The sequence below is a fragment of a genome (genome assembly GCF_019968955.1).
Source record: "MAG: Porospora cf. gigantea A chromosome Unknown PgA_NODE_30_length_64041_cov_343.188, whole genome shotgun sequence".
Lineage (NCBI taxonomy): Eukaryota > Apicomplexa > Conoidasida > Eugregarinorida > Porosporidae > Porospora > Porospora cf. gigantea A.
Window position 1 is genome coordinate 1 of NW_027151593.1, and position 27,272 is coordinate 27,272.

The 27,272-nt window shown below is 53.8% G+C and overlaps 20 protein-coding genes across 32 annotated transcripts; 12 read left to right on the forward strand and 8 right to left on the reverse strand.

The window, feature by feature from the left end:
- Positions 1–20: 20 nt before the first annotated feature.
- KVP18_003703 (uncharacterized protein) lies at positions 21–374 on the forward strand (the record flags this gene model as incomplete). 2 transcript variants are annotated; one of them, XM_067955653.1, is made up of 1 exon in its annotated part: positions 21–374. In XM_067955653.1, the coding sequence occupies one exon, from the start codon at positions 21–23 to the stop codon at positions 372–374; it is 354 nt and encodes a 117-aa protein (XP_067810034.1). The 2 variants fall into 2 exon arrangements, with proteins under 2 accessions (XP_067810034.1, XP_067810035.1); XM_067955654.1 differs by having other exon boundaries at positions 27–374.
- Positions 375–487: 113 nt separating this feature from the next.
- KVP18_003711 (uncharacterized protein) lies at positions 488–1,837 on the forward strand (the record flags this gene model as incomplete). Of its 2 annotated transcripts, XM_067955668.1 has the most annotated exons (2): positions 488–1,645; positions 1,674–1,793. In XM_067955668.1, 2 exons carry the CDS (start codon positions 488–490, stop codon positions 1,791–1,793), a joined length of 1,278 nt encoding a protein of 425 aa, XP_067810049.1. The 2 variants fall into 2 exon arrangements, with proteins under 2 accessions (XP_067810049.1, XP_067810048.1); XM_067955667.1 differs by having other exon boundaries at positions 524–1,837.
- Positions 1,838–1,849: 12 nt separating this feature from the next.
- KVP18_003693 (uncharacterized protein) lies at positions 1,850–4,454 on the forward strand (the record flags this gene model as incomplete). 3 transcript variants are annotated; one of them, XM_067955634.1, is made up of 2 exons in its annotated part: positions 1,850–2,456; positions 2,485–4,454. In XM_067955634.1, the coding sequence occupies 2 exons, from the start codon at positions 1,850–1,852 to the stop codon at positions 4,452–4,454; spliced, it is 2,577 nt and encodes an 858-aa protein (XP_067810015.1). The 3 variants fall into 3 exon arrangements, with proteins under 3 accessions (XP_067810015.1, XP_067810014.1, XP_067810013.1); XM_067955633.1 differs by having other exon boundaries at positions 1,850–2,545; XM_067955632.1 differs by lacking the exon at positions 1,850–2,456 and having other exon boundaries at positions 2,610–4,454.
- Positions 4,455–4,479: 25 nt separating this feature from the next.
- Positions 4,480–6,123, forward strand: KVP18_003718 (uncharacterized protein; the record flags this gene model as incomplete). The annotated part of the gene is made up of 1 exon (XM_067955678.1): positions 4,480–6,123. One exon carries the CDS (start codon positions 4,480–4,482, stop codon positions 6,121–6,123), a length of 1,644 nt encoding a protein of 547 aa, XP_067810059.1.
- A 31-nt stretch (positions 6,124–6,154) lies between these two features.
- KVP18_003708 (uncharacterized protein) lies at positions 6,155–7,282 on the forward strand (the record flags this gene model as incomplete). Its single annotated transcript, XM_067955663.1, has 1 exon — positions 6,155–7,282. One exon carries the CDS (start codon positions 6,155–6,157, stop codon positions 7,280–7,282), a length of 1,128 nt encoding a protein of 375 aa, XP_067810044.1.
- A 346-nt stretch (positions 7,283–7,628) lies between these two features.
- Positions 7,629–8,144, forward strand: KVP18_003719 (uncharacterized protein; the record flags this gene model as incomplete). Its single annotated transcript, XM_067955679.1, has 1 exon — positions 7,629–8,144. One exon carries the CDS (start codon positions 7,629–7,631, stop codon positions 8,142–8,144), a length of 516 nt encoding a protein of 171 aa, XP_067810060.1.
- Positions 8,145–8,592: 448 nt separating this feature from the next.
- KVP18_003705 (uncharacterized protein) lies at positions 8,593–9,489 on the reverse strand (the record flags this gene model as incomplete). Its single annotated transcript, XM_067955658.1, has 1 exon — positions 8,593–9,489. One exon carries the CDS (start codon positions 9,487–9,489, stop codon positions 8,593–8,595), a length of 897 nt encoding a protein of 298 aa, XP_067810039.1.
- Positions 9,490–10,174: 685 nt separating this feature from the next.
- On the forward strand, positions 10,175–10,369 carry KVP18_003694 (uncharacterized protein; the record flags this gene model as incomplete). The annotated part of the gene is made up of 1 exon (XM_067955635.1): positions 10,175–10,369. One exon carries the CDS (start codon positions 10,175–10,177, stop codon positions 10,367–10,369), a length of 195 nt encoding a protein of 64 aa, XP_067810016.1.
- A 283-nt stretch (positions 10,370–10,652) lies between these two features.
- On the forward strand, positions 10,653–11,380 carry KVP18_003715 (uncharacterized protein; the record flags this gene model as incomplete). Of its 2 annotated transcripts, XM_067955672.1 has the most annotated exons (2): positions 10,653–11,242; positions 11,269–11,380. In XM_067955672.1, 2 exons carry the CDS (start codon positions 10,653–10,655, stop codon positions 11,378–11,380), a joined length of 702 nt encoding a protein of 233 aa, XP_067810053.1. The 2 variants fall into 2 exon arrangements, with proteins under 2 accessions (XP_067810053.1, XP_067810054.1); XM_067955673.1 differs by lacking the exon at positions 11,269–11,380 and having other exon boundaries at positions 10,719–11,246.
- Positions 11,381–12,112: 732 nt separating this feature from the next.
- KVP18_003721 (uncharacterized protein) lies at positions 12,113–12,433 on the reverse strand (the record flags this gene model as incomplete). The annotated part of the gene is made up of 1 exon (XM_067955682.1): positions 12,113–12,433. One exon carries the CDS (start codon positions 12,431–12,433, stop codon positions 12,113–12,115), a length of 321 nt encoding a protein of 106 aa, XP_067810063.1.
- A 31-nt stretch (positions 12,434–12,464) lies between these two features.
- On the reverse strand, positions 12,465–15,404 carry KVP18_003704 (uncharacterized protein; the record flags this gene model as incomplete). Of its 3 annotated transcripts, XM_067955655.1 has the most annotated exons (5): positions 12,465–12,680; positions 12,723–14,325; positions 14,365–14,584; positions 14,614–14,782; positions 14,811–15,404. In XM_067955655.1, 5 exons carry the CDS (start codon positions 15,402–15,404, stop codon positions 12,465–12,467), a joined length of 2,802 nt encoding a protein of 933 aa, XP_067810036.1. The 3 variants fall into 3 exon arrangements, with proteins under 3 accessions (XP_067810036.1, XP_067810038.1, XP_067810037.1); XM_067955657.1 differs by lacking the exons at positions 12,465–12,680; positions 14,365–14,584; positions 14,614–14,782; positions 14,811–15,404 and having other exon boundaries at positions 12,702–14,303; XM_067955656.1 differs by lacking the exons at positions 12,465–12,680; positions 12,723–14,325; positions 14,365–14,584 and having other exon boundaries at positions 14,766–15,404.
- Positions 15,405–15,433: 29 nt separating this feature from the next.
- On the reverse strand, positions 15,434–16,273 carry KVP18_003692 (uncharacterized protein; the record flags this gene model as incomplete). 2 transcript variants are annotated; one of them, XM_067955631.1, is made up of 1 exon in its annotated part: positions 15,434–16,273. In XM_067955631.1, the coding sequence occupies one exon, from the start codon at positions 16,271–16,273 to the stop codon at positions 15,434–15,436; it is 840 nt and encodes a 279-aa protein (XP_067810012.1). The 2 variants fall into 2 exon arrangements, with proteins under 2 accessions (XP_067810012.1, XP_067810011.1); XM_067955630.1 differs by having other exon boundaries at positions 15,434–16,162.
- A 14-nt stretch (positions 16,274–16,287) lies between these two features.
- KVP18_003720 (uncharacterized protein) lies at positions 16,288–17,221 on the reverse strand (the record flags this gene model as incomplete). Of its 2 annotated transcripts, XM_067955680.1 has the most annotated exons (2): positions 16,288–16,929; positions 16,958–17,221. In XM_067955680.1, 2 exons carry the CDS (start codon positions 17,219–17,221, stop codon positions 16,288–16,290), a joined length of 906 nt encoding a protein of 301 aa, XP_067810061.1. The 2 variants fall into 2 exon arrangements, with proteins under 2 accessions (XP_067810061.1, XP_067810062.1); XM_067955681.1 differs by lacking the exon at positions 16,958–17,221 and having other exon boundaries at positions 16,288–16,911.
- Positions 17,222–17,260: 39 nt separating this feature from the next.
- Positions 17,261–18,058, reverse strand: KVP18_003714 (uncharacterized protein; the record flags this gene model as incomplete). The annotated part of the gene is made up of 1 exon (XM_067955671.1): positions 17,261–18,058. The coding sequence occupies one exon, from the start codon at positions 18,056–18,058 to the stop codon at positions 17,261–17,263; it is 798 nt and encodes a 265-aa protein (XP_067810052.1).
- A 147-nt stretch (positions 18,059–18,205) lies between these two features.
- On the forward strand, positions 18,206–19,873 carry KVP18_003696 (uncharacterized protein; the record flags this gene model as incomplete). Its single annotated transcript, XM_067955637.1, has 1 exon — positions 18,206–19,873. The coding sequence occupies one exon, from the start codon at positions 18,206–18,208 to the stop codon at positions 19,871–19,873; it is 1,668 nt and encodes a 555-aa protein (XP_067810018.1).
- Positions 19,874–19,929: 56 nt separating this feature from the next.
- On the forward strand, positions 19,930–22,056 carry KVP18_003710 (uncharacterized protein; the record flags this gene model as incomplete). Its single annotated transcript, XM_067955666.1, has 1 exon — positions 19,930–22,056. The coding sequence occupies one exon, from the start codon at positions 19,930–19,932 to the stop codon at positions 22,054–22,056; it is 2,127 nt and encodes a 708-aa protein (XP_067810047.1).
- A 99-nt stretch (positions 22,057–22,155) lies between these two features.
- On the reverse strand, positions 22,156–23,793 carry KVP18_003699 (uncharacterized protein; the record flags this gene model as incomplete). The annotated part of the gene is made up of 1 exon (XM_067955640.1): positions 22,156–23,793. One exon carries the CDS (start codon positions 23,791–23,793, stop codon positions 22,156–22,158), a length of 1,638 nt encoding a protein of 545 aa, XP_067810021.1.
- A 19-nt stretch (positions 23,794–23,812) lies between these two features.
- KVP18_003724 (uncharacterized protein) lies at positions 23,813–25,031 on the forward strand (the record flags this gene model as incomplete). Of its 2 annotated transcripts, none has more annotated exons than XM_067955688.1 (2): positions 23,813–24,115; positions 24,144–25,031. In XM_067955688.1, the coding sequence occupies 2 exons, from the start codon at positions 23,813–23,815 to the stop codon at positions 25,029–25,031; spliced, it is 1,191 nt and encodes a 396-aa protein (XP_067810069.1). The 2 variants fall into 2 exon arrangements, with proteins under 2 accessions (XP_067810069.1, XP_067810068.1); XM_067955687.1 differs by having other exon boundaries at positions 24,053–24,115.
- Positions 25,032–25,130: 99 nt separating this feature from the next.
- Positions 25,131–25,562, forward strand: KVP18_003695 (uncharacterized protein; the record flags this gene model as incomplete). The annotated part of the gene is made up of 1 exon (XM_067955636.1): positions 25,131–25,562. The coding sequence occupies one exon, from the start codon at positions 25,131–25,133 to the stop codon at positions 25,560–25,562; it is 432 nt and encodes a 143-aa protein (XP_067810017.1).
- A 20-nt stretch (positions 25,563–25,582) lies between these two features.
- On the reverse strand, positions 25,583–27,264 carry KVP18_003706 (uncharacterized protein; the record flags this gene model as incomplete). Of its 3 annotated transcripts, XM_067955660.1 has the most annotated exons (2): positions 25,583–26,745; positions 26,772–27,264. In XM_067955660.1, the coding sequence occupies 2 exons, from the start codon at positions 27,262–27,264 to the stop codon at positions 25,583–25,585; spliced, it is 1,656 nt and encodes a 551-aa protein (XP_067810041.1). The 3 variants fall into 3 exon arrangements, with proteins under 3 accessions (XP_067810041.1, XP_067810042.1, XP_067810040.1); XM_067955661.1 differs by lacking the exon at positions 26,772–27,264 and having other exon boundaries at positions 25,583–26,665; XM_067955659.1 differs by lacking the exon at positions 25,583–26,745 and having other exon boundaries at positions 26,746–27,264.
- Between the last annotated feature and the right edge of the window lie 8 nt (positions 27,265–27,272).

The following is a 27,272-nucleotide window of genomic DNA, read 5'->3' on the forward strand; positions in this document are numbered from 1 at the left end:
CCAAGGAACTTAAGGCGGCAATGCAGAGTTTGGGGTTTGAGAGCAAGAACCCTACAATATACCAGATGATAGCCGAGTTGGATCGTCATGCATCAGGCGGAGCGATTGATTTTGAAGAGTTTTTGGAGGCTATCACCGCCAAGCTAGGCGACAAGGACTCCCGGGAAGGCATCCAGAAGATCTTTGCACTCTTTGATGACGACAAGACCAACTGCATATCCCTCCGAAACTTACAACGCGTGGCCAAGGAGCTTGGAGAGACCATGAGTGATGACGAGTTGAAGGAGATGATCGAGCGAGCGGACAGCAGCGGCAAGGGCGAAATCTCGTTCGAGGATTTTTACTCGATCATGACGAAGAAGATGTTTCCGTGATACCACCGTAATGAACGGTCATTCACGAACATTAGATTAGGACTAAGCGTGAGTGGACTTGACTGTATTGGTAAACTCGACATTTCCATTAGTCTAAGGATCCATGAAATTGAATGGGTAATTACTGTAATTCATCGAGGCGGAAGAGGATGACCACCAAGCAACACCGATCAGAGTCATCATCAAGCGAAGTTGCGGAATCCGACTCCAGGGAGGAGCCGACTCCGCCGTCTAGGAACATAACTGCTCGCCGAAGGCTGTCACTAGCCCAATGCGACCCTGTGCTACCAGGTTCCCGGGCTGTAGATACCGATGATCATCAACGGGGAACTATTTCCTTGAACTCTGCCGAGAATCAAGTATCTCCCCAATCGCGAAAACCCTCAGGGTCTGTTGCCTCTGGAGCCGAAGCCTCCCCCCCTGCCAGGCGGCGTAGACTGTCCATAGGAGGCATGGTAACTCAGAAGCAATTTAACTTCGACAATAAAGAGATAAACGTCAAGTGCAACATTCCTTTTGTACCAGGTATACTACAAGAAATTGGAGTGGGAACCGTATGCAAGAAGGGCATGAAACCGGAATCACCAAACCAAGACGATTTCTACATTATCGAGTATGATCAATGGCGCATGTTCGGGGTCTTTGATGGGCACGGACCCAGTGGCCACGACGTTTCCAACTTCGTCCAAAGGCATCTACCCAAGATTTTCGTCAGTAATCCTGCTTACGGAGTTGACGACAAGAAGTGCTTGGCTGACGCCTTCCTTCGGACGCATGAGCTCTTGGCCAAGAAGGTCAAGTACCACGAGGTGGAATTCGACGCGAATCTTTCTGGAACGACTGCCACGGTGGTTCACCACCAGCTGGAGACCAATGTTCTGACATGTGCCCATGTAGGAGATTCCCGCTGCGTTATGGGAGTCCGCGGTCCCAAAGGCAACATCTTCTCGCGCGATCTGTCAATTGACCACAAGCCCGAACGGCCCGAAGAAACCGCCCGAATCGTCGCTGCTGGCGGTGAGGTGAAACATCTCTCTGGAGACATACCTCATCGCGTTTTTTTAAAGCAGCGCATGTTCCCTGGGCTGGCCATGTCACGAGCGCTCGGCGATCTGATGGCTCATACAATAGGGGTTACCTCTGTTGCCGACATCTACTGCGCAAAGTTATCTGAAAATGACTTGTTCATTATTATCGCGAGTGATGGCCTGTGGGAGTTCACCTCATCCGAAGAAGCCGTGCAGGTCGTAGCTGAGCATGGACGTGCGAACGTAAGCAACGGGTTATCGTTTCAGTCAGGCACAAACAGCAGCGGAGCTGCTATCGCGCGATGCGTGGCGCCGGTGGGTCACGGAGGAAGGAAACGTCGTAGACGATATCACAGTATGCGTGGTGTGGTTCACTCCGCAGGAGTCATAGCCTTTGATCGAATCTTCATCACCGAATTTAGAACTTGTTATTGAAAATTGCCGGACATGAAGCTACTTGAGACGTGCTGTCTGAGGGCTGATCAAGAGTCACTCAATCTGCTTCTGGAGACTAAATGCTTGCCTGAGCAGGTACTTCTGGACTTTGTCAGCACTGATTTCCACAACCGCACTCGAACTCGTCTGACGGCCAAACTCAGCAACAAAACAATAAACTTAAAGTCCATGGAAGCCGAGTTGGTGCGTGTGGGGCTCAACGATGAGGAGAGGGCGGTCTTGATAGTTGCGCTGTGGAACAACCAAGCGATACGCGAGACTGCGGCCGTGATCGGCACAACCACGGCACCCTGCGGATACCTAAGAGGGGTGGAAGCCCGCTGTCGCGGTCAGCAGGTGGACGCCGCTTGCGCGCTGGTTTCCCACCTGTCTACGAACTTAGCAGACCTGCCGGCAGTGCGGCTGCTCGCCTCGCTCGTCTGCAAGTTGACCCCAGAAGAGGATCGGGAATGCGTACACCGCATTCGAAAGCTGCACCGCATCAAAGCCACTGAGTCGATGCGTAACGTCCTACAATTGGTGTCCTGTGCGGTGCCGGATGAGTTGTGTCCGAGTTCAGAGCATACCACGGCCCTAGCCTGTTGCGTAGTAACCTTGTGTAGGCTTCGATGTTGGGTGTCACTCAGTCGATGCGTATATTCACTACTTCAAAGGCGATTACATAAAATGTCGTGGCGTCCTTCTTGAGCATTTGCGGCAGAACCCATCCTCGCCTACATGTCTGACGGAGCTTACCGGCCTGGCCTGCTACATGCAGAATAACTTCGAAGCTGCTGCACATTGGTGGTCAATGGGGGTGGATTCCTACATGTTCTCCTTTCCACATCTGTATCTCGACGCGTTGCTGAGATCAGGGTCTGGGGCCCGAGATAGCTTCACACGCAATTGGATGTCGCGATGTGAAACTTATGCGGCCTTTGATCGTGGTCAAGAGGACCAAGAAAATGACACCTCCCGATTCGCGATTCAGAAGTTTCTACAGCAAATGTCTTGTCCTTTGCCGATCCGGCTTGCATCCCCCGACGTCATGACCTTTGGGTCGGCGTCAGAGCTTTGTGATCGCACACTTTCGTTGCTAGGAAACCACTTCTTCTCTCGCAGGGAGTACGAGACCAGCCTGAAGACAATATACAAGGTGGTGGACCGCTGTTCGTCTTCAGTTCCGGTGTTGGAAGGGGCGTCGGAGGGGTGGATGGCATGGGTGGTCCCGGCGTATGCCGCCATGCGGGCCGGCGACGTACACTTGGCTATACGCAAGCTTCCAGAAGCTGAGCAGTGCTACCTGCTAGCAAATCGTTACATCTCACAGTGGTCAGTTCCGCCTCGAAAGCTGGCAGAGACCTTACGGCTTTACGGAGACTTCTTCACTGGCGTCAATGTCATCCAGGAGCACCTCGATGCCAGATCGGATGATGGAGATATGTTGCTCAACGAGGAGCTCGCATTGTGCCACCTCGGAGCCAACTCGCTTGGAGAGTCCCTAATACGCCTGCAGAAAGCGCTGGTTGCATGCCAAGCACAGTTACACGCCCAGTGCGCTCTTTACCGGACCGGCTTCGAACATTTCACTTGCAGCCTGCAGCGGGATGTTAAGTCGGCGCTTCCGCCATTAGGGGTGGACCAGAGCCACTCCAAGCAGATGCGCACAGTCCTAGGACGGCTGGGGGTGACCATGGCCATAGTACAACTGCTTGGCAATTTGCCTGAGGAAGCACACGCCACTCTGAATAGGTGGTTGACTGCGATAACTCCAGAGGACCTCTGGAGGTACTATTTGAGCCAGGCACTGGTGTCACTGCAGCAACTGGACACGGTGGATGGCTGCACGTGGCTCTTCAGGTTGAGTGACTACCTCCACCTGTCCAGAGGCGCTGACGAGTGTGAGCGAGATGGTTTGACATTGTTGAACATTCCAGAGGGTCTTCGGCGGACTCTTCTGGCCCGTATTCGTGGAGCATTGGACAACTACATGGAGGACATGTTGCATGTGCCATGTCTGTGCAAGGCTATTGCTGTACAGGAGGGTTCCCTAACGCAGATGTTCAAATGTGTCAATTGCGCAAAGCAAACTCAAACCCACATTGTGTCCTCCCTAGATCTCATCGAAAATGTGAAACAGATCACGGAGCAGATGCTGTTGTCAGTTCCGACGCTGAAACCGGTGATCTTCCACTTGAAGGACCAGGAGTCGTTAAGCCACGTCCTACATACCCGGTCTCCACCACGTCATCGGACAGAGGTGCTGCATACCTCGGAAGTAATACCACTCCACGTCATCTCAGACCTTGGATCCGAAGCGGAACCTAGGGTTTCTCAGGCGTCGCCTGTAGACGAGGATGGCTGGACAGACCACCCTATGGCTGCCGTACGCCAGTTCATGAATATTAGGCGGCTTCAAGCGGATACTGTCGAACCGCAGGACGCTGACCCCGCAGGGAGGGTGGTAACGGAGTCCTATGCGCGTTCGATTCGCGAGTCGATCAGCAATCTTCGCTTCCGTCTGCAGCAGATCACAGTCTTTGAGCCCGGGTTCGACGATGAAGGGTTGTTTGCGCAGCCCCATGAACTTGACAGCGATGACAGCCCCCACTCTTAATGTCGCATATTCCTAATCATTATCGATGCAAACGTACTACAGCGGCCCATCGGTATTTCCGCAGGAAAATCTGCGAAACGCCTCCATTGGCTGCCTCCCTCCTGATGAAAGGGGTCCTGAGCAGAAGGTGACCTTTCGCAACAGCGTCATGATCGGACTGGACAACAAGAAGTCCATCGTTGCCGTAGGCTTCAAACAGAGCCTTGCATCAGCTTTTGGAAGCAGCACCTTCCAGAGTGATGGCAAGGTATTTGGATTGCTCGAGCCGAAAGACCTGGACTTTTACCTTGACCAGCTGAGTACCGAGCCTTCGTTGGGAGCCAAGGCTCAGAGTATCGTGTGCGCTCTTCCCGGCAAACCCATCTTCACGTTGATAGCCCCGCCCGACAGCAGCAGTCGAACGCTGCATGAGATGCGCCCCGACTTGCTGCTGAGCGCTGTGAAGTCTGCTGTCGTTGGGGAGGCCGTACTTGTTCTCGTAGTGGAGCGTAAGGCGCAGATCCTGCCTGTAGTTGCAATGGTTTCGCGACTCTTCCCTATCCTCACGTTCAAGAGCTCAGCCCAGGAGAACCCCTCGCCTGTAAAGTGCTGCCTGGTTGACTCTCGCGGCGAGCCTCTAACTTCTGCGGTAACCCTATCTAATCTTCTCCATACTCTCAGGACGGCGATGGCGTATGCCGACCTTCCCACGTCGGCCTTTAGCACTGAAAACTTCGTGAACGCGCTTAATGACATTCGGCTGACGAAGGATGAAGGTATCACGGTGGTGGGCGGCGACGACCTTCGTCGACTCGGACTAAACGGACTGTTCAATGTGGGCAAGCAGGCTGAGCAGCAACCGAAGCTGGTCATCCTCGACTCCCATCTGAACGCTGATGCGAAACCTGAGTCTACCGTCTGCTTCGTTGCGAAGGGTATAATGTTCGATACCGGAGGACTCTCCATCAAAGGCAAGGAGCACATGCCGAATATGAAATACGATATGTGTGCTGCAGCTAACATCGCAGAACTCTTCCATTTCATCTGCCGTGAACCGGAGTTTCTCCCTGAGAACACCAGACTCGTCTGCCTACTATGCCTGGCAGAAAATGCTGTCGGGCCTATCGCGACTAGACCTGATGACGTCTTTAGGCTGTACGGCGGAAAAACCGTCGAGGTGAACAACACAGACGCCGAAGGACGCCTGGTGCTTGCTGACGGTGTGGCCTACGCTGCGAAGCAGTATAATCCCGACGTCATCGTCGATATGGCCACGCTGACTGGCGCGCAAGCTGTAACGACGGGTTCCATTGTCGGCGCGGTTCTCGCCCGAAGCGAGGGTCTGGAAAACATGCTGAAGGAGGCTGGAAAGCGTTCCGGAGATCTCGTATCTCCTATAGTTTATGCGCCGGAGCTGGCCCTTGCGGAGTTCAAGTCGGAAGTTGCGGACTTCAAGAACTCTGTAGCCTCTCGGATGAACATGCAGTGTTCCTGCGCGGGTCATTTCATCGAGTTCAACATTCCTAAAGAGTACAAAGGTCATTGGGCCCACATCGACATCGCAGCTCCTGCCGTAAGCGGCGGAAGGGCCACTGGATTCGGCTTCCCTCTTCTCCTCGATTTCATGCAGGCATTCTGTGGCACCTCCCTCGATGATGTTTGGGGTGGCCTGAATTGCCATGATGAGTGACTGCAACTGTGTTGAAATAAGAATTTTGTTAATGTCCCGACGAGATGTGCACTCAATCCTGTTCAAAGGAAGTGCTGTGGATCAGACCTTCAAACCCCAGTACCGTCCAGAAGAGCAGACGGTGCGGCACTACCCTGGTGTGCACGAGCCAGAGCTCGAATCTGCATCCGACTCTGAAGCGGAGACAGACACCGAGGCACCGCCACCTCAACCACCTCAACCACAGAGCCGCCGGCTGACAGCGATAGAGTCATTGCGTTCGCTTGGCGAGTCAGCACCTGTGGAGATCATAGTGTACAAATCTAATGTGCCTGCGATACATCCGCAAAGGGAATCTGTGAACGAGGTAGAAGACATCCGGAATGCGGATACGGTAGAAGTGGGCGAAGAGGATGATGAGGAAGATGAAGATGATTCGAGCTTCGAGGGTCAAGACGACGCTCTCATGTTGAGACCGACATTCAGAACCACCCGCCTGAATGTCGATCAGCCCTCGGAGCACTACAAAGCAGAAGAAGAGGAACGACGGCAGACGGAGCTACAGAGGCTGCTCACGGAGCCTACCACTGAGGACGTGCACGCAACAGCCCGACGTAACGCCACCAACGGAATCAAGTCAGACGGGCTGCTGGACCAGATCGACACTCAAGAGCTCCCAGACGACACTGATCTGGAGGCGGATCCAGAGGCGTATTTGGCGTGGAAAGTGAGGGAGCTCGAACGTGTCAAGCGAGACCGAGACGAGCGACTTGCTTTGCTGCACGAAGCGCAAGACGTTGAAAGGCGGCGTAATATGACGGACGCTGAGAGGGTCGCCGACAGAGCGGCAACCCCGTCGGCGGAGTCGGCAAGGTCGAAGTACTTGTTCTTGCAAAAGTATTATCACAAGGGAGCTTTTTTCCAAGACAAGGCGCAATCCGGGGAAGAGCCTCTTTATCTTCGAGATTTCAACCAGCCTGTGGAAGGAGACCTGATCGCCAAGGACAGCCTCCCAGCGCCTATGCGCCTCCGGCGAGGGCAGTTCGGCCTCGCAGGACAGGTGAAGCATACGCACTTATCCGAGGTCGACACTACCGACGCTACCGCCTGGGGCCAGGTCACCCGCAAGGACGGCGGATCTTTCGACAGGCCCAGTGCCAAAAAGAGAAGACTGAACTGAACGCTATCTGACCCTGAACCCTCTTGTTGGAACACGTGAGGAGCGCTATCTGACCCTGAACCCTCTTGTTGGAACACTGAAGGGGATTATATTCCTTCGTCACCCTAGGCCCGGTGGCCCCCACCTGTACAGTCATATGGTGTGAACTGTCATATGATGTGAACTGTCATATGATGTGAACTGTCATATGGTGTGAACTGTCATATGATGTGAACTGTCATATGATGTGAACTGTCATATGATGTGAACTGTCATATGATGTGAACTGGAAGTATAATAAATTATATCACAGTCATGTGACTTGAGTTCAGAATTTCCATTAGTCTTAATTGAAAATCCCGTTGCAATGATTGACCCTCTCTCCTTCTGCCAGGTAATGAGGAGACAGACGGAGATGAGACGTGCCGTTATGATATCAGAGCGAGGCCTAACCCACTTTCTAAACGAGAAATCAGGAATCCTAAAAGGTCTAGAGAGTGTAAGGACTCGACTTCGAAAGCTTAAGCGGTCGCAGCCCGAGGACAGTGACAGTTACGACCTCTTCAGACAGGTTGAGCTGCGTGCCTCGGCGGAGGCCCTCCTACGAATCAAGGAGATTGACATCAAGATGCACTTCGTGGAGGCCATGTACGCCGAATATCGCGAACTTTCTCCGTGGCACGGCGCCATTTACGCGGCAGTTGTATTCTCCCAGTGGATGTCAAAGGGTGTGCGAGTCCTTCACCGCCTCGAGCACCAGACCCAGACGACGTTCAGATTGCTCAGCCTGTTCGCCAGTCCCCAATTATCGCTTGCGCCGCCTGAGCCCTTGAGGCCAGCGCTCCGCAGAGTAAGCCAGCGAAACACTGTGTATGGGGGGTAGGACTGAAGCGTGGTGTTGTGATGAACTGTGAAGCCTCAGGACACTACTCAGTTGGGTCTGCGTCTTAATTTTGGAGTGCTTTTGGTGCTGCAAATCGAACACTTCATTCATATGAATAAAATACATCTCATAGTTCTGCTCTAACGGGGTCAATCATAGGATTGGCTTGCGCTATCAAGACGCAGGCCCAAAACAACCAGCAGCAAAATGCTCCCGTGGCAGTCAGAGTGCAGATCAGCTGTATGGACTCTCTTCGACTGTAATTCTTGTAGTTGTGCCCGTACATTGGAATTAAGATCGCACAGAGCAAAAGACCTGAGTACAGAGCGAGCTTCCAACCCACCGAGACCGACATACACCGCTGTGCCTATCCACAGGGTTGACATATCAAAGAGCGAAGTCATGACTCAGTGATTTTTGCGAATTAGTTAGAAGGTGGGGGCTCACTTTAAAAATCACAACGCATCCACCGTAACGCGCAACTTGACCGCATACCCCAAAAGGCCCACCAGACCGTTACATCCCAAGGATCGATACCTGGCTCTAAGGGTTTACAGCCTAGGAAACCTCCAAGAGTACACAAGTCAGATGAGCCAGTGTGCTGACGAATATAGCGGCTCTTCAGCAGTTGCTCGTCCAAACAGACAGACCAGATCGGCGGCAAATCGACCAGATTACGGGAGCAGTCATCGTCTGCAGAAAATGTAGACCACACGCCATTGGTGTGCTGCTCCGCGAACATTAACAGGTAGCTTGGGTCAAACTCGAAGGCAGTAGGGTTTTTGAGAATGATCTGGAACACGCAATCGAGGTATTGCAGGAAGATCGGGCTTTTCTGGCTGCTGCTAACGGACTTGGATGACGGGAGGCCGTTTCGCGTGAGGAATTTGTGGCCCATGAGCACGAACTCGCGTTCTATCAGCTCGGCAAATCCTCTGCAGGAACGGTAGTAGGGATCCACACATAGCATGGTCAGTGATGTGAGCTGGGCGGTGCGGTCCCAGCCGTCACTACAGTGCACGATTACAGCCTCCTTGTTGTTGATGCGAGACACAATCGTAGATACCGAACTCAGAATACGGACAATCAAGTCGTACCAGGGCGATTCAGCCACTGCAGCCAAGCAGGAGCTCGTAGAAGCTTTGGGAGTCACCTCAAACGGAGCCAGTGGGCTGTTGATCTTCACGTCTGCTACCAAAATACGGCACAGGGCCCTCTCCAATCGCTGGCGTGCATCGGAGACGTTATGAATGTTGGGGATTGAGCAGAAGTACATTGCGCATTTGGTATACTTGCCGCTCTTTCCCGTCGCCTCGTAGCCCAAGCCAATGGCTTTGTTCGCCATAGCATTCAACACAGGTCGGGCATCGACCAAAATTACGGGTGTCCTTGTCTGTGTATGCGCGCACTGCTTCTCACTCCGTCAGCCTGCAGCGGGTTGCTGTTACCAATAATTTCTGACAACCACCATTCGTCATCGCTGGAAAAAGTGATTGCTGGCGAAGTGCACACAAGTAAGTATAGAAAGAATGGGCAATCATCCGGATTTCGTCGAACATGCCTTCCAAGGTCTACGGCTGCTGCAGGCCGAAGAAGCAGCGCAAAACGCATTCATTGAGTGGGCCAACAGGAACTGGTGGTTCTGGGTGATAATATCCATCCTGCTGTTCATGATCCTATGCGGGATTCTGATGGCATTCAGCATGTGCTGTAAATGTCTCAAGTGCTTGGTCGCGCCTCTGAAGCTATTCAAATTGTGTTGCTGTTGTTGTAGAGGTGGGAAGTAACCTGTTCGTGACAGTAATGCCTCTCAATAGCTGGAGCTTCATCAACGTAGCGTCGTGGGTGTTAGCTCCAACTAGTTCAATCAGCGACTCCTCCAAGGACGCTTCAGCCACTCCACCGCCACTGCAGTCTGATTGGCTGACCCTAAATCCGTGGTTCATGCCATTGATTCTGGCCGTAGGTAGGAGACGCGCAGTCCGCGAAACTCAGTGCTTCTCCTGGTCTTGATTGCGTTGTCAGCGTCCATGTACGCCTGTTGTTACAAGACGTCCTTCGAGATCAAGCAAGAGGTCCGGCGGTTGAGGCATAAGGAGTTAAGGGAGCTCACCGTCAGCGAGTACGAGTCCAAAGGCATGCAAGCCGTCATCGACGAACTAAAACTACAGCAAGAAGAACGGAAGCAAAAGAAGAAGGACTTACCTGCACCGCGAGCTGAATGAAGCTGGCTGGCTGCACCGCCATAGCGACGCACCCGTATAAGGGTGTCTCCATGATAAAACTGGCAGCCGTCGCTTAGATCTGAACTCCGCCACGTTGAAAAGCACTCCATCACTGGCAGCCAGAGGGACCCAGAGTTCCCGAGGGTATGTGGGGCATAGGGAGTAGTCGTTGTTAGCAGTAGACACGCGAATCTGGAACATAGTTAGGGGTATTAGGAGACCGAAAGGGCTGTAGGGGTCGTCCGGGTCTCATGTGACAGATGTCGTGAATAATCAGAAAAACATGCGCGTGAGGAGGGGACAGCCGTGGCCCTTGGAGCCAGCAGCGCTTCTTGGAAGCACCATGCCAATGCAAGTCGTCGACTTGGAGGCAGACTCCTATTCGGAGGGTCACACGGAAGTGACCCCACTGATCCTACCATCAGTGAAGTCGTTCGACACCAGGAGGCCCTTCAGAGAGGCCACCAAAACCCAGCATGGACGTCACGGACGAGAGGCCAATCCTTCTGAGACCGAAGCAGGCTTGGGACCTAGCATCACCGCACAGCCCACGAGTATTACGCAGCTAGCAGACCTGGGAGCTAGCATCACCGGACAGCCCGCGAGCATTACTCAGCTCCTCAACGATGGAGGACCTCTAGCGTTAGATCGTGTGCAGGCGGATTCCTTCACCATGTCGTATCTTACCCGCCATGTCCGCCCGAAAGTGCCGATTCGCTGGTACCAGTGTATATGCGAGGCTGACCCCCCGAAGATGTGTGAATCATGCTGCGTGAACCGCCAGGATATTCTAATGCCAGAGAGAGATCCATTGCTAGAGGAAACTTACCGGCACCTCTTCGAAAATAGGCACCACCGGACTATCCTTCGAAGGTGAGGCTGCTTAGGTGCACATATAGGCTTCTGGATGACAAACGCGCATGGCGTGTGCTCATCGGACTAGTGTGGCTTATCCTTGCGGCTCCAGTCCTGGCCAGTCGACTGTCCGCGGTACTCAAAGACGGCCCATGACTTGATTTGACCCCTACAGACCCAGAAGACTACAAATTCACTTACGGGAATAACTCGGGCCTCGTCGGCTTGAGTGGCTGCCCGGCAGCACTCGCACCCGCGCCGCTCGGATAGCGGTCCGTCTATGCCTAGTCGTCGTTTGTGGTAGGAAAGGTCCAGAGGTGATGGGGTAGCAGTTGATTTGAGTGGGCAAGGTTCGTTGAGCGCGTGCCTCAACAGCTTCAGGATCTGGAACCCTTTAATCCCATCGGTATCTTCGATCCGTACACACCAGTCATGTGCTTCGTAGACGCGGAAGGAAAACACAGACCAGGTGTTTTGGAAGTCGTAGCTGACCTCGCGACGGACATGAGCCAAAGGCACCTCGAACAGTCCAAGGTGGAAGGCAGCCCAACCACAGACCGAATAGGGACCGTGGCTTATGAACTTTAGAAAGTGGGTGTCGATGTGCAGATTCCCTGTGATTGGCGGCTAATGGAGACGTATCCGACCTCTCACGTCGTTATTGAGCCGCCAGGAAACGCCCTCTAGCGAAATAAGCAGGTCATGGGAAGGCAATGGCAGCTCGGCAAGGTTGATGTAATTTCCCTTGAACCCGTGGATTTCACCTAAACCCGAACCAGCGAACGGGAAACTCAACCAGGGTGAGACTCTGTCGGCGACCCTGACATGAGACCCAGACGTCCGGCTCACTTGCTGATTAGGCCTTTGACACCGCGGTTGGCATCGTCCTTACGTTCGTAACGACGTCTGCATCGATAATCCGTCACGATCCCACTCCAGTACAGCGTTAGGTACGCTCTCGGATCTGTGAATGCGCAAGTACTCATCATCGGAAGCCATCACGCTCTCCGCTGGTGTGGCCTGCAAGGAGGCCTCAACCTCCTTGGAGGCATCAACCTCCTTGTCATCCGTAGCCGAAGGGGACATCTCCTCGTCGTCAGCGTCTTCGTCCTCCGTACAATCCGGTTTCAAGACCGGACTAATCTCCTCCTGCATCGGAGCCATACCCTGAAACGATGAGACTTTGCGGAACCCCAGCGTGCGCCTCATTCAGGAATTCGACGTTTGTATAATACACAGATCAGCGCTTGATCTTCTTCGCCTGCTGCACCATTCTCGACTTCTGCCTCTTGTGACGGTCCTCTTCCTTTTTGCCGGCCATGGCTAGCTCCTGATTGAGGTTCGTGGTCGAGAGGTCAGTCTGCGAGATGCCAGCCAGTTGTGTACTTGGGGCCGCCTCATTTGCAGCTTCGGTAGATTCCTTCTCTTGGATAATGTCGCCGAGAACAGCTACAATCTGTCAAAAATGAGTAGGTAACTAAGGTGGTGGACCGCCTACCTTCGCCGTCCCCTTTTGGAAAAGGGCAATGCACTGGCTTACGGTGAGACCAAATTCCTGGGCAACCTGACCGAAATTACGACGTTGGATACCGACGGCAAGAAGGACCGCCTGCTGACTGAAAGTCAACTCAGCTCTAAGTCGTCGGGTGAAAAATAAGCTGGACGTCAGCGGAACCAGGTCCTGCACGGATGCAAAGGAAGCAGTCATCTCAGTGTACTTCTGAAGCCGGTGCACATCTCGGTAGGTATAGAATTCCCCAACGTTTGTTGAGTTCAACGCGGGCTTCTCTGAGATGACATCACCATGGAGCATTGATAGCGCCAGCCCTGATGTTAGGTCAGCGTAGTCCTTCGAGCCGAGAGACCCCACAAGTCGGTGCCTAAACTCGGAGGTGAACGACGTCAACCATAGCTTGTCTGTCAAAGCTCGAACCATGATACACGAATGGGACCCAGTAACCTCGTTCTCCTTAACGCTGAGGAAGACGCTTTCAAACTGCATCCTTGCCCAGAAATTAACTAGCGGCTGAGTTGACCCAAACGATGTCCCTAGGTACTCGCACTGTACTGAAGACCCCTCACAAGGGTATAGCAACATGCTCGAGTCGCGCTCATCGGATTCTGCTGGCACGGTTAGATGCCGAGAGAGCGTCTTCACAGCCTGGGATCCGTATCCCATAGACTGGACGCTGGGGTGGCACGCGATCCGAACGACACGCGCGCCTGTCATCTCGCCAAACCCCGGCTCGTCAAAAAACTGTCCAAGTGTCCAAGGAATCAGGTCGCCTTGAGGCATCGTACCTGAAGCCAGAAGACGCAGGCTGGTGTCTCGGTTAATGCGGCCCTCGAATGCTAGTTGCACGGCAGCAAGGGGCCTCACGGAGTCCAGGTCGGATGTATCGTCCAGAGGGGCGCACAACACAAACAGTCGGTGGTTTGGGGCGTCGGCCATAGTCAGCAAGTCATTCGGAGAATTCTTGTAATGTGACGTAACGAAGAGCGACAGCACGCTGTGAAGGCAACGCTCTGTGCGCTCGTCCCCACTGAACAGAAGGTCGCGGTTCAGCTCATAGAGGACACAGTTCCTCGGGGCTGCTAAACCCATATCGTACTTCTGCTCCTCCACCTCAAGGCACAAGAGAGAATTGAGCCACTTCTCAATAGGGTCGTCCTGTGAGTAACGGATGGGCTCCTCCAAGGTGAGCTCCGTAACGAAACGAGCTGCTCCTACCGCAGCGCCCTTCTCCGCCTTGGCTCGTAGGTCCTTGAGAAGCTTCATAGTCAGACCTCGCCCAGTGCCTTCGTATCCGCAGACGGTGGAACTCATGATAAACATTCCAGTCGAATTTTTTATCAGCTCGCGAGTCGTAGGCAGGGGTATAGCAGCGCACTCGTCCACCACGACGAGCTCCGCCTGCGCAAAAAAGTGGGGGTCTGTTGGAGAGACGTATTGCACTGCCTGTCGGAAGCCGCCCACAGATAGGTTTAGTCTGACGAGGCTCTTGTTCTGCCGCTCTCCACGGAAGGAGTCGGATACGGAGAGGTCAGCTTGGACCAGAATGAAGTCCTTGCTGGACATAAGACCGAGAGCTTCAAGGCCTCTGCCAGAACATTACGCACGCATCATTAAGCGAACCTACTTGCTAATGAAATCAAAGACGGTTGTGAGGTTGTCTGGTGACGGCGCAGACAGCACAATGTTGGTGTATCTCAAAGCCAACGCACCCGCAAGCGCCAGACCTAAGGCGGCACTTTTGCCCCGCCCTCTGGCGGCCGTGAGAAAAACGATCTCGTCAAGATTCCGGGTTTCCAGTGCTGAGAGAAGACCACTCAGCAGCTTTTGCTGATCCTGGGTTTTGGCTGCGTGCAAGAAACAAGCGGATCATTACCGAGCGCTTCCAATGTTCGGCGGAAGTCATGAGTCCATCCCTTGGTGTCGTCCCGGGTAGGTAAGACGGCCACTGGCGGAACTGGAGGGATGAATGTCTTGGAAGGGGACAACTCAGCGAGTTCCTGTGCAGTTGTTGAGATGGGTAGAACATTAAGTTCGTCGTCCAGCTGCATCATATATCCCAGATCCCCTCACGAACAGGCAGTTGCCACATCCTCTGAGTGAATGCAGGAACCGTGTGTTGAAGCGAGGCTGTACGTCTCCGAATTGACCGTTCTTCATGGAGGCGTGCACTCCCAGCGCGGTCGTGTGCAGCTGCCGTACCTCCTCGAGCGTTTTCAACAGGAGGATAACTAGGCCTCCTCCAGATACCGTCTCAACGGTCCGGCAAATCACGTTGGGTGAGAGAGCCTCAAAGTCCTGGAGGACGCACATCTCGAACGTGGAACCGAGAATGTTGCTGGTCTCCTTGTAGTAGGTGAACCTCACGGAGGTGCTGGAGAGAAACAGTTCGAAGGGGTTGTCGGAGTCGGCGTCGAAGCGACCGCGCGACTCCTTCACCTTCCTCTGTTTCATACGTTTTTTCTGGTTGGAGCTAAAACCCAGTTCAGTCTTGTAGCACCAGAGTACCGACGGCTTCGCGGTCGTCATCTGCGACAACAATGTGTGGATGTTGGCGACCTGGTATCGCCCTCTGTCTCCCACGAGCACCACAAGGGAGCGGTGGTTCTCACTGACACCATTCTCAAGCAACAGCCGCAGACGCTTGTCAACGAGCTTCTTCACCATTGCGAAAATCGAAGTTTCTCTACTGGGACTCAACTCGGCTGGGTATCTCGCTTGCGACTTCGAGCTGCCAGCTGCTGCTTGATACGATCTAGCTTCTCGGCAACAGGCTCATGCTTGCTTGCTGCCAGCTGCTGCTTGATACGATCTAGCTTCTCTGCAGCAGGGCGTCTCAGACTCCGCGCCTGCTGCTGCTCGATACGATCTAGCTTCTGCATCGCTTGCCCATACAGACTGGGCGTCTTGAATGATAGGAGCTTCTCTGCATACTTGGCCATAACGTCGACCTCAACGTTGACCACAGCTCCCTTGGCTTTGTCTGCAAGCAAAAGAAGATCTTGCGTGTGAGGTACAAGCATCAGAGTGAAGTAGCTTCTTCCGACGTCAACCATAGTAAGCGATGCCCCGTCTACAGCAACGAAGCCCTTAGGGACCAGGTACTTTCCCACATCAGCACCAACACGAATCTTAAGCCAGACCGCCTCTGAATCTTGCCACTTGTCAGCAATCTCGCCGGTAGCATCCACGTGCCCCTGGACATAGTGGCCTCCATTCCGCCCATCGGCTTTCAGAGCTCGCTCCAAGTGAACAGGGTCTCCAGGGCGTAAATGACCAAGGTTCGACCTACGAGCGGTTTCCTCAGCGACGTCTGCCGTGAAGCCTGTCGCATTGAAGCTGGTGACTGTCAGGCATACGCCGTTGACGGCGATAGAGCATCCGATGAAGGCATCAGTCGTGACATTGCGCGATTTTATCTGCATCACTCGGCTGCCGCGTTCCCCCTCCCCCGCGCTCTCGACGTAGCCGACCTCCTCCACTATGCCGCTAAACACGGCGAGCACGGTGTTCAGTAGGAGTATAAACCACAACATGACGATTTGGTAAATTAGTTCTCTTGGAACTCAGTGTCCTGAACCTGCTCCTCTTCAGGAGGGTCACAGTCGTCGTCTGACTCAACTTCGTCGTCCTTGACGTCCGTGTCTGGTGGTATCCGACTCCGCGCTTGGAGCACTCGGAAGAGGTGGTCTGGCAATAGGCACTGAGCCCCCGGAGGTAGCGCCGCTTCTATCAGTCGAGTGGCCATTATGTTCATGTACGTTGCCACTAGAATTGTTACGTCGGAAATGTCCGGATCCAGACATAGTTGCACTGGTTCTCCCGGCACCATATGCAGCATGTCGAGGAAGCTCAGCCCGATTTCGTCAGCCATGTTTTGAATGCCAGTCACCACGAATCCCAGCGAATCGTCTTGCATTTTGATGTCATCTCGTAAAATATTGCTTTGGATTTGCTCAAGACGCCGCGTGGCAGTGACGGGACGTTTGGAGCCGTCATCCGCAGTTTCCACAGGTGCCTGTGGCTTCTGCGGTTTGCTTCTCATAAACGAAGCACCCGAGGTAGAGGGAAGCGCCTGCTCCTTTGGAGGCACCAAGCTATGTAGGCATTCAGCGATAAGTTTGACCACGGGAGCCTGAGAATACCTGCATTGAGCCAATCGAGCCTCCTTCATAAGTTCCACTGGAGATTTCTAGGTCAGCGACAATCCAGATGCTCACCGATATCAACTCCGATACGGGTCTGTATATGACGGGTGGTGGCGGCTTCGTTGGAGGCCGCATCATCATCTGGACCGGCCGGGGTCTTGGGGCTGACATCATTTGGGGTATCTGCCCTTGCATCTGCATCTGCTGGATCTGCTGTGGTGTGAACTGCTGCGCCATCTGCGCCATCTGAACCTGCTGCATGTGCTGCAGTTGTTGCGGCGATGGCCGCATATTGGGCCGCACGCGGATTTGAGGTCTGCTGGGAGGTGCGGACATTTAGATAATTAGCCAGATAGATGGAGGAGTTTGAACACATCACTCAAGAGACCCATCCTGCCCTTTCTGCTCCGCCAACTCGTAGTGGACGGCGTTCACATCCTCGCCTTCGATCATCCGGGTCCAGCCTCCAGCATGGATGTGGTAGACCCGCACCATGCCACCACTGGCAGCGTCCCTATGGGTAGCGTGGTAGATAGCTCTTCGGCCTAGGCTCACAGCCTCCTCCAGGGACAGGTCTGTGCGGTACTCCGAGTCCAGCACGCCGTACGCATATGTGCTTCCCGAGCCTACACTGAAGCGCTCTCCCTTGAAGCGATTACCCGAGTCGTCGACCATGTAGAGCTGAGGCCCCGACTTATCCCAGCCAGCAATCATTGTGCCACAGGACAACCCGTATCCACGGTACTGCAGGAAAATGTTGCACAAGAGATTGGACGCTGCGGCCACGCTGATCCGTTCGGAGTTTCGCAGCTCGTAGAGCCGGCAAAGCCGAGCCAAATGCCGCTCCCAGAATGAACAGTCGGCCGCGCCGCCAGCCATTGTGCCCAGCAGGTAGTCATTGATCTCTATTACCTTCCGCACGGTGCCAGACGACACGTACGACCCCATTGAGGCCCTGGAGTCCACCGCAATGATGATGCCTCCATCGAAAGTGAATCCTAGGGTGGTTGTTCCTTTGCGAAACTGGGCGAGTGAGGCTCCGCTGTCCTGCAGCTCCTTAACGAAACTCATCGGTCGAGCGACCGGGGCGGCTGCGATACGACCGATCTTGTCGAGCGTGTCTGGAGGGTTTTCAAAGAGGTCCAGGCGAAAATCGCTAAAAGCGTTGATCATTGGAATTAGAGAATAACTCCAACTAGAATCTTTTCCCCAATGCACGAAGGATTCTACGAACAACACATTCAAAACTGGGTATGCTAGCGAGCGGCCCTTCGGTAGCTTCAATCTCAGTAGACCTGTGAATTTGCATTTTTTGGGCACATGTCTCGAAAAAGGCCTATGGACGGTGCCCGTGAGGCCCCTACCGCCAAACGCCAGGCCATAGACCTTACCTCTGACGATGAATCTGGAGAGGTGTTGTCTTGGGAGAAAATGAAAGGCGTCGAGGCGGTACTGGCGAAACCAGTTGAAGGGCCAGCTAATTCTGTTGAAGGGCGAGTCAATCCTGTCCATGCAACTCCGGGTTGGCGAGCATTGACCTCTGACCCGCTCCACTACTCCCCCCTTCCCGTGCCGAGTGCCAGTGAATCACCAGACCTGGACCTCTTCACCAAACTTAAAGAAGAGCGTGTGGCCCTGGACGTCAAGGATCCCTCCAGCTATCTCTTGGTCGATGAGGAGGCGTTGTTGAAACGGAAACAGGCGAACGATGGTTTTCGTACAGTGCTGAAAAACTTCATGGAAACGCGGCCTCCAGATGTTGCGGAAGCCACCACGGACTTCATTAAACTTCCAGAGAAGCCTTGGTCCGATCTCCCCTGGATGCAGTTTTACTCGCCGTCGTCTGCCGACTCCGTCGCCGAATTCAAGAAGCTGTCGTTCTTCGATCGTTTTCACGAGGAATGTGTGGCTCTTTGTAAATGGTTGGAGCCCACCCCTGATGAACAACTCATCAGAATGCGGATTCACGCCCGCATTCAAGTCATTTGCAAGTTCCTATGGCCCAGCAGTCAAGTCGAGGTTTTCGGCTCATACTACAACGGTCTCTACCTACCTCATGGGGACATCGACGTCTGTGTGTGTCACGTGAACACCGCTGATCCCCTCACGTGTTTAAAAGCGCTGACAGTTAACTTGTACTCGACCGGAGTCGCGTCTCACATCGAACTCATCACGAAAGCCAAGGTACCTATCATCAAAATGATCGACGCGGAGAGCAACTTGCCTGTAGACGTCTCGTTCAACCAAGAAAGCGCCTTGACCACATCCCAATTTGTGAGAGACCAGATGGAGAGCAATCGTTGGTTCAGACCTATGGTTCTGATTCTGAAGCTGTTCCTGCGACAACGGAATCTGAGTGAAACCTATCGTGGAGGCGTAGGGTCCTACCTTCTGTCGGTGATGGTAGTTTCGTTCCTGCAGCAGAGTGTAAGCATGCTAAAGACGGGTCATTGCAATCTCGGCAGCTTGCTGACCGCCTTTTTCCACTTGTATGGGGTTGACTTTATGTACAAGACTACTGGGATTTCCGTTCTGCACGGAGGACGTTACTTTTCAAAGGCACAAAGGAGAATGGTGCACGAGAACCTAAGCCTGTTCGCCGTAGAGTCCCCGTTGGACCCAACCACAGACTTGGGGAAGAACTCTTACAACATTGAGACATGTCGACAGGTTTTCAGGAACTCCTTCATCACAATTTTGGAGCTGCACAAGGCGTTCGACCCCTCTAGTCCCCGACCAATCCTCCGAAGTATACTCAAGGTGAAGGACCCGCTCATCACGAACAGGCGTTCGACCGTGCGGGAAAATATTCCACCCATTGGTTTGCCACGCCCAGTACCCATGCCTAGCGCGGACGTAGTGGAATCTATCCGTAACTTCATGCTCGCAACCGGCAAACTTAAGAGCGGAAGTGGATTTGTTGTTGGACACAAGGAACGACGAACGCGGCGAGTGCAATCGTTCAAGACCGTGGAGACCATCGAGTGATTAGTGGGGCTGATGCATGTTGTGAGTCAAATATTGGTAGATTGGTGGATCATTTGATGAGGGTATTTGTCTTGGTACATTTGAGTTTTTTGGCCGCTGCATTTGTCGGTGACCTGACTCTCTACCATTTCAATGACCAGCATGCCCGATGGGCACGAAGCGACCCTACGACCAATTCGCTATGCTTTAAGGGTGACACGAACTACGACAAATGCGCCGGTGGAATTCCGAAGAAGGCCAAGTTGTTCCAGTCGTCGAGCAACAAGCCATACCTGGTGATCGACGCTGGGGACGAGTTCCAGGGAACTCCCCTCTTCAATGGTCCAGACGAGGAGATGTTTGGGCTGTCTGGCAAGGTGCTGCAGAGGCTGTGGAAACACCAGAGTGTTGATGCGTTCGTACTCGGCAATCACGAGTTTGACAATGGTGTATCCGCATTGAAGGAATTCCTCAAAGCCATTCAGAATGTCGCAGTCGACGGTCGAGTTGGCTTGACCACAGAAATCCTATGCGCTAACTGCGAGTTCACAAAAGGGGGCTGCGACTTCAGCGATGTGAAGCTGAGAAAAAGCCACGTCTACTGCTTCGACGCTGCTAACGACCGTGTGCAGTGCACGTCTGAGGCTGTCCTGAAAATCGGAGCCATCGGACTCTCGCTGGAAACAGAGTCGATGAGACAGGTTGCCATGATGCATCCTGACTGCGAGCTTGGCGATTGGAAGGAGGCTGCCCTACGCGAGATCGAGGCTATGGACCCGGAGGTCGATGGTATTGTCCTTATCACTCACATCGGAGTTGACGGCGATCGCGTGTTGGCCGCTGCGATTGAGAAGAAGAAGGCTGCCAACGATGTGAATGCCAAAAAGGTATTCGCCATCATCGGTGGCCATTCCCACACTATGATGTGCGACAATCCCGCCCACTATGGGGTATCCTGTCAAGACAGGGATGGAGTTCAGATCACGTACCCTACCTTCCACGGCCTATTCACCGGTTCCGACGTGACTGGCAAGGTCCCCATATACCAGGATCACTGGGCCGGTCGAAGCGTAGGGCAGGTAGTTGTGAACTTCGCCGAGAACCAAGACCCGCGAGTCATATTAGTCGACGGAACTGTTTCGGGGGATACCGACTTGCTGGACCTGGACGAAACAGCGGAAGTCGATCCCGACGCGTTGAACAAGCTCCAAGAAGAGATGGCGTTCATCCAGACTCTATATCAAGACGACCGAACAGTTGCACAGACGCCGTTGACTGGCGGCAAGCCCGATTGCCGGCAATTACCTCCCTGTGATATGGGCGTCATTGGAACTGATGCCATGCTGGGCTATTCCGAGACCATGTACGCGGATGCCCCTGCGGGGACGCCACGTGCTGTGATGTCCTTCAACACTGGAGGGTGCGTGCGGAGTCCTGTGGAAGAGGGAGACGTATCCTGGGGCAAATTGAACGAAGTCTATCCTTTCCTCAACTTCCTGCAGTCTGGAGTCATTTCCGGACAGAATCTGATTGACAATGTGAAGTGGGGCATTTATGGCTTGCACCCGCTAATTCAATTCTCCGGCCTTCGTGTCACACTTCCGGATCCGTCATTTGCTCTCCCATTGGAATCGTTGAAGTGCTACGCTTCAAGACATGATGTTAACTACGTTAGGATGGAGAATGCGAGCACGCAGTACTCCCCGCTTAAGAAAAAGACCTCACCCGCACTGCGGTTCCTCTCCGGTAGAATCGATTTCCCGAACATCATCAACAGGCCAAGCTGCGCTAACCTCACTTACAACGTCAACGATATAACGGTGCACCACAACCGCTGCCTGACCGAGCACCTCCGGCACTCCAGACCTCTTGATGGATCTCAACCTCCATACCCATTCCCCTCAGAAGTCTTCGCCTGCTCTTGCTGGGAGAATATTAGGCCAGAGGGCGAGTACGCGATAGTTACTCACAGCTTCATCACGGGAGGAGGCGATGGGTACTGCTTCGAGGTGAAAGACGACTGGTATAGCATGCCGTCACAGCCCCTCGACTTCGACTCCATTCTGCAGTGGGCAGCAAAGGGAAGTTGGGCTGCTCAACCCACAAATTATCATTGCGTCGATTGCGGTGTGGAGCCCTCCCCAGGAAGTGCCATTCGTCCTGCGATATTTATTGTCGCGTGGTTGTTCGTTTTTTTCCTTTAAGTTTGTGTACATAATTACGTTGAGGCCAGAGCTTGCAACCAGTTGATTACCTACTCCGCTAGCTTCTGGGACGTTTTTCCTTTAAGTTTGCGTACATAACTACGTTGAGGCCAGAGCTTGCAACTTCCAGTTGATTACCAACTCCGCTAGCTCCTGGGACAACACAGCTGAGCCTGACCCGAACATAGCGCTCTGCATTGACACGATAAGCTTCACGATTTGCCGGCCGCTCACTTGGTCCAGCCTTCTCGCCACGTCTAACCAGTAGTCACTGTCAATCCGGGGATCCACCGCCACGGCTGACTGGGATGCGATATACTTATCGAAGTACATTTCCAACATGGCGTGTCTCTCTTCCAAACCAGGCATCGGAAACTCGAATCGTTCATCGATTCTGTCCAGAACAGCCTTATCCAAAACTTCTGGGTGGTTAGACGCGAGAATGATGCAGACGTTATCATCTTCAGTGCCAGTTTGGTGTAGGAAGGCCGACAAGGCATTCCTCGAGTCCTCGCTCATACTGGACGTATCTCCACGCCCTTGCCGCAGGAACGATTCAGCCTCGTCGATGAACACGATGCTGCCTTTCGACGACGCCCGTGCCCACTTCAAGAGTTTGTTTAACTCTGTCACGGCTGATTTTCCCAAAGGCCCAATATCTCCGCCAGACATAATAGCGTAGTCCATCCCACTGGACTTCGCGAGGTTCCGGGCGAAAAGAGTCTTGCCGGTGCCGGGGGGACCATGTATCAACATGTGCCTCAGAGGTGCGCCGGCTTTCTTAGCGGCGCAAACGCTGCGGACGCTCCAATCGAGACGCTTTTTCAGCTCGGCTGGAAGAACGAGCATGTCAGAAGCGGCAGGTCGAGAGAACAGCCGCTTTCCAATGGTCCATCGCGAGGTCTCTCTCACGAGAGAGGGCTTCGAGAGCCTAGCCTCGAGCTGTCGCATGCCCGCCTGAGTGGAGTACTTCGAGGCGAACAAGCCTGTGGTCAACAGCAGACTGCCTTGTAAAAACCGACGCCCAGTATTGTGGTCAGTAAGCAGTCGACTGAGACCTGATCGTACGGATTCGATGACCAACTGAAGACGCTCCCGCTGGCCTTCAGTTATTGCCTTCGTCTTAGCCAGAAGCTGCTCCATCCTTATGTCCTTGTTCACACGTTCACGACTCGTCTCCTCGGCAGCCTCAATGCGTGCCCTAGCCTCCAGGCCAGCCCTCGAGGCTGCCTGCTCCCTCTTCAGACTCTCCTCCCTCATGAGCAGTCTCTCTCGTTCGTGTTTACTCTTGACGCGTTCGCGAGCCTCAATTCGTTCTAGATCTTGGGCCGCGTTCGCATCTCGCTCTTGGCGTTCATCACGCATTCGTTGCGCGTGAGCCTCGCGCTCTAGTTGCAGCTTAGTCTTCGCCGTCTCCCTCTCATGCTGCTGCTGAAATTGCACCAGCTTTCGTTTCTCCTCGCCGTCCACACGGCTACGATCGATCTTCGCCTGCTCTGCTTGAAGTCTGCACCTGGCCGCTTCAGCATCGCTTTCAGCTTGACGAGTGACCTGCTGTAGTCTGATGACTTCGAATGCCTTGTTCGCATTTGGAGAGCTGTCCAATTCTCTTAGTGCTTTAGCTCCGCGCTCCAAAGCGCTGGGGTCAAATAGTCCAGTTTGAGGTGTCTCCTTAGAGGCCTCCGCTGCCTGCTTCAGCAGCGTAGACGGTCTGGCAGGCGCAAAAAGGTTAAGCATCCACCAATTCGGGAAATCAATGCCCACCAAACCGCTCGTTGCTGTACCGCGCACGACCCCGCTTGAGGTGGAGCCGGAGCCAGCCCAGGATGACGAGGAAGTCGAGCCGTGGCTATGTCTCTCAGGTGAAGCGCCCTTCAAATACGGAGTCATCGTCCAGGCGCTAGTCCAGCGGATAGAGACTATCCTGGACGAGTACAAGGAGGAGCTCGACAGCGGTGTGTGCGTGCTGGAGGTCGAAGGTCGCCTCGGCAGTTTGATGTCAGGCGACGAGCGCATCAGGCTTCCAGTGGAGTCGGAAGTCCTACTGTCTTCGTTGGATGTGAGAGCCATGAGGATGTTTGACGCAGACGGACGAGCTGAGCTACAGATTCAATGCTGGAGTGTCACAGCACCAGTATGCCGTGTTAACCGATCACCTCAAGCGCATTCTAGGCATTACGGCGACGAAGACGGCTAAGGGCGTCAAGAAAGATCCTCGTCTGTGCCAAGTGGAGCTAATGCAGACTAACGACTACTTCTGTCCTGTCGAAGAAAATGGAATCACTAAGGACATTAGGGTATCGTATCTGCCCAATGAGAAGGAGCCCCTAGAAGCTATCAGAAAGGATCGCCTCATACGCATGGACGTGTACACCGGCTGCGAACAGCACACCGAGGATGAGCAGCAGAACACGACTGTTGTCGACTTCCGATTAGCAGTAAATCTGGAGTACCGGGAGAACGCCCCTCCACTCAGCAAAACACGGCCGGACCGATCACGTCAAAGGCAATCCTTCCCGCTTTTCGGGTTTTACCGGCTAGACTTAACAGAAGTTTTGCAGGATTCCTACACACACTACGAAATCGAGATGGAAATCAACCCAGCTGTTCTTCGACAAGAGTACAACAGACGGAGTCGAGGCAAGGCCAACAGCCTCTACGCCGTAGTGGACTCTTTCGTCGCGAATCTACGAGGCATGTCTGCGTTTCTCAACAACAAGAATGAAGCAGGGCAGGCAACGTTGAATTCATCCGACCTCCGAAGCTGCAGCCAAGCCCAGCACTTGAGCTCGTACCTCCAAAGAGTATCCCCTATCGTCCCAATCATTGGAGACTACCTTTTCCGAGCCGTATCCTACGACCTCAAGGAACGAGGAGCCCCAGAGCTGTCAGTTGAAGACATCGCTGAGAGCCGAAAGACCAAACTGACTGAGGCCGAGATTCTCGAGGTCACTGCCCGCCAGCAGAATGTATGATCCTAGTCTGTGGCTGCTTTGTGAGCACTTGCGGTTGCAGCGGAAGCGGCTTTGGCATCATCCTTTGTCCAGCAAATCGCAGGCTAAATAGAGAATTCGATGTCCGCTCGCTTTGAACCAATTCCTTCGCATGAAGTTTATGTTGTGGCTCAGAAGCCCAACGACGCGTCACATGTACCTGTGACCGGAAAGAAGTGGAAGCAGCTGGGGACGAAGCCCTGCACTCAGCCTTTTCTGACGAACAAGAAGCCTTATGAGGTTGCTCTGCAGGAAAGGGTGATGAAGCAGGAGACGCTGGCGACAGAGAGGGCGCTGAAGGCCAAGCGACGAGAAATCAACAAGAAAAAGAAGAAGGAGGCATTTGCGAAGCTTCGGAAGCGTGAGGAAAACGCAGTTCAACTCCATGGCGCACAGTACATCACCGATACAAAGCGCATTCTGAAGTGGCAGAAGAAACATCGTGGCCTTCTTATCAAGATGAGCATGGAGCAGTTCGAAGGCCTGAAGCGCAAGCAGGGTCGCAGTGACTAGTGGTGCTAACTTGTCAGCATTCACGAAGGTGGCAGCTGGTCTCCACGGTGCAAGGGGGGTAGCGTGGCGGGGTTGTAGTCCATGGATAGGTATTGTTGGTCAGCGTCATAGAGCCCAGAGAACATGTTGTAGTCGGACATGGGTCCTAGAAGTGACTGATCTGCAGAAAACGGCATGAGGTTCCAATCGTGCATGCCAGGAGCCGCCGCAGGCTGCAGTCCCCCAGGTGGCATGCCTTGCATGCTGGCCATTCCTGCTTGTATGTTGGGCATTCCCGCATGCATGTTGGGCATTCCCGCTTGTATGTTGGGTATACTGCCTTGCATGTTGGGCATACTGCCTTGCATGTTGGGCATACTACCTTGCATGTTGGGCATACTGCCTTGCATGTTGGGCATGCTGCCTTGCATGTTGGGCATGCAGCCTTGCATGTTGGGCATGCTGCCTTGCATGTTGGGCATGCAGCCTTGCATGTTGGGCATGCTGCCTTGCATGTTGGGCATGCTGCCTTGCATGTTGGGCATGCTGCCTTGCATGTTGGGCATTCCCGCTTGTATGTTGGGCATGCTGCCTTGCATGCTGGGCATTCCCGCTTGTATGTTGGGCATTCCCGCTTGCATGTTGGGCATTCCCGCTTGTATGTTGGGCATGCTGCCTTGCATGTTGGGCATTCCCGCTTGTATGTTGGGAATGCTGCCTTGCTGCATTGGAGGTGGCATCCCAATTGCACCACCCTGCATGCCGGCAGTCATACCAGGCACTACTCCCGAATGCAGAGATCCCACGTTATTGCTCGACATGCCAGGAATGTCAGCACTCGGAAGCTGGCCTTGGAATTGTCCGTCGATGCCGGCCATCGCATCCGCTGCTGGTTGCGTCCACCAGAAGTTCGGTCTTCTCTTCGCTGGTCGGAAGTCATCGAGAGAGACTCGTCGCTTTTTGGTGGGCACTGGGGGCTGTAGTACCACCTCTGCGGAGTAGGGAACATGAGCAGGGTACCCTTCGCTGCGGTTGTCATGGTAAAGCAGTGTGCTCGTGACATCACGCGAGTGCAGTACTCGGGGATTTGCGCCTTGGATTGACTCCTCACCCTTCAGATCCATGACTTGTTGCCCAGAACCGTAAAGCCTCTCACTCAGTTTTGCGCTTGCTGCCAACGCGACTTCATGTCTAAATACCAGTTCTATATTAAACCAACCCGCACCACACCATTAAGTCGGGCCTGGGTTTTGTGAAGCTCCACCTCATCTCGAGGTTGAACGCCTCCACGGAGGTGGCGGCACATTTCCTGCCCCCGTAGTACGCGGTGGAGGGAGAGTGAGTACTTTAACTGCTGGAACTTACAGAGGTGTTGAAGGAGCTCGGCCGATAAGGCCGAGGGCATACTGCCAGTCTTTATGATCTTGTCCTTCTCAGCCTCAATGTCTTCCACCAGACCAGAGAACATCACACGGACTCTGTTTGCGGTTTCATGAAAGTCAAGTCGTCTGACGTGACTTCCAACCAAATCAGTTGGGACGATACGCGGCAGTAGAGCCGGTTCCGACGGCACTTCTCTGTTTGCTCGAATCGCAGGGCCTGTAGCAGCCTCAGAACTCGCTTCGAATTCCCTACCACCGGGCAGGCCGGTCGTCAGTTGCATCGCTGGTTCGTAGGCACCAAAGTCTGTTGGGGGTCTTGAGGCCCGTATCGAAGGGTGCATGCAAATCG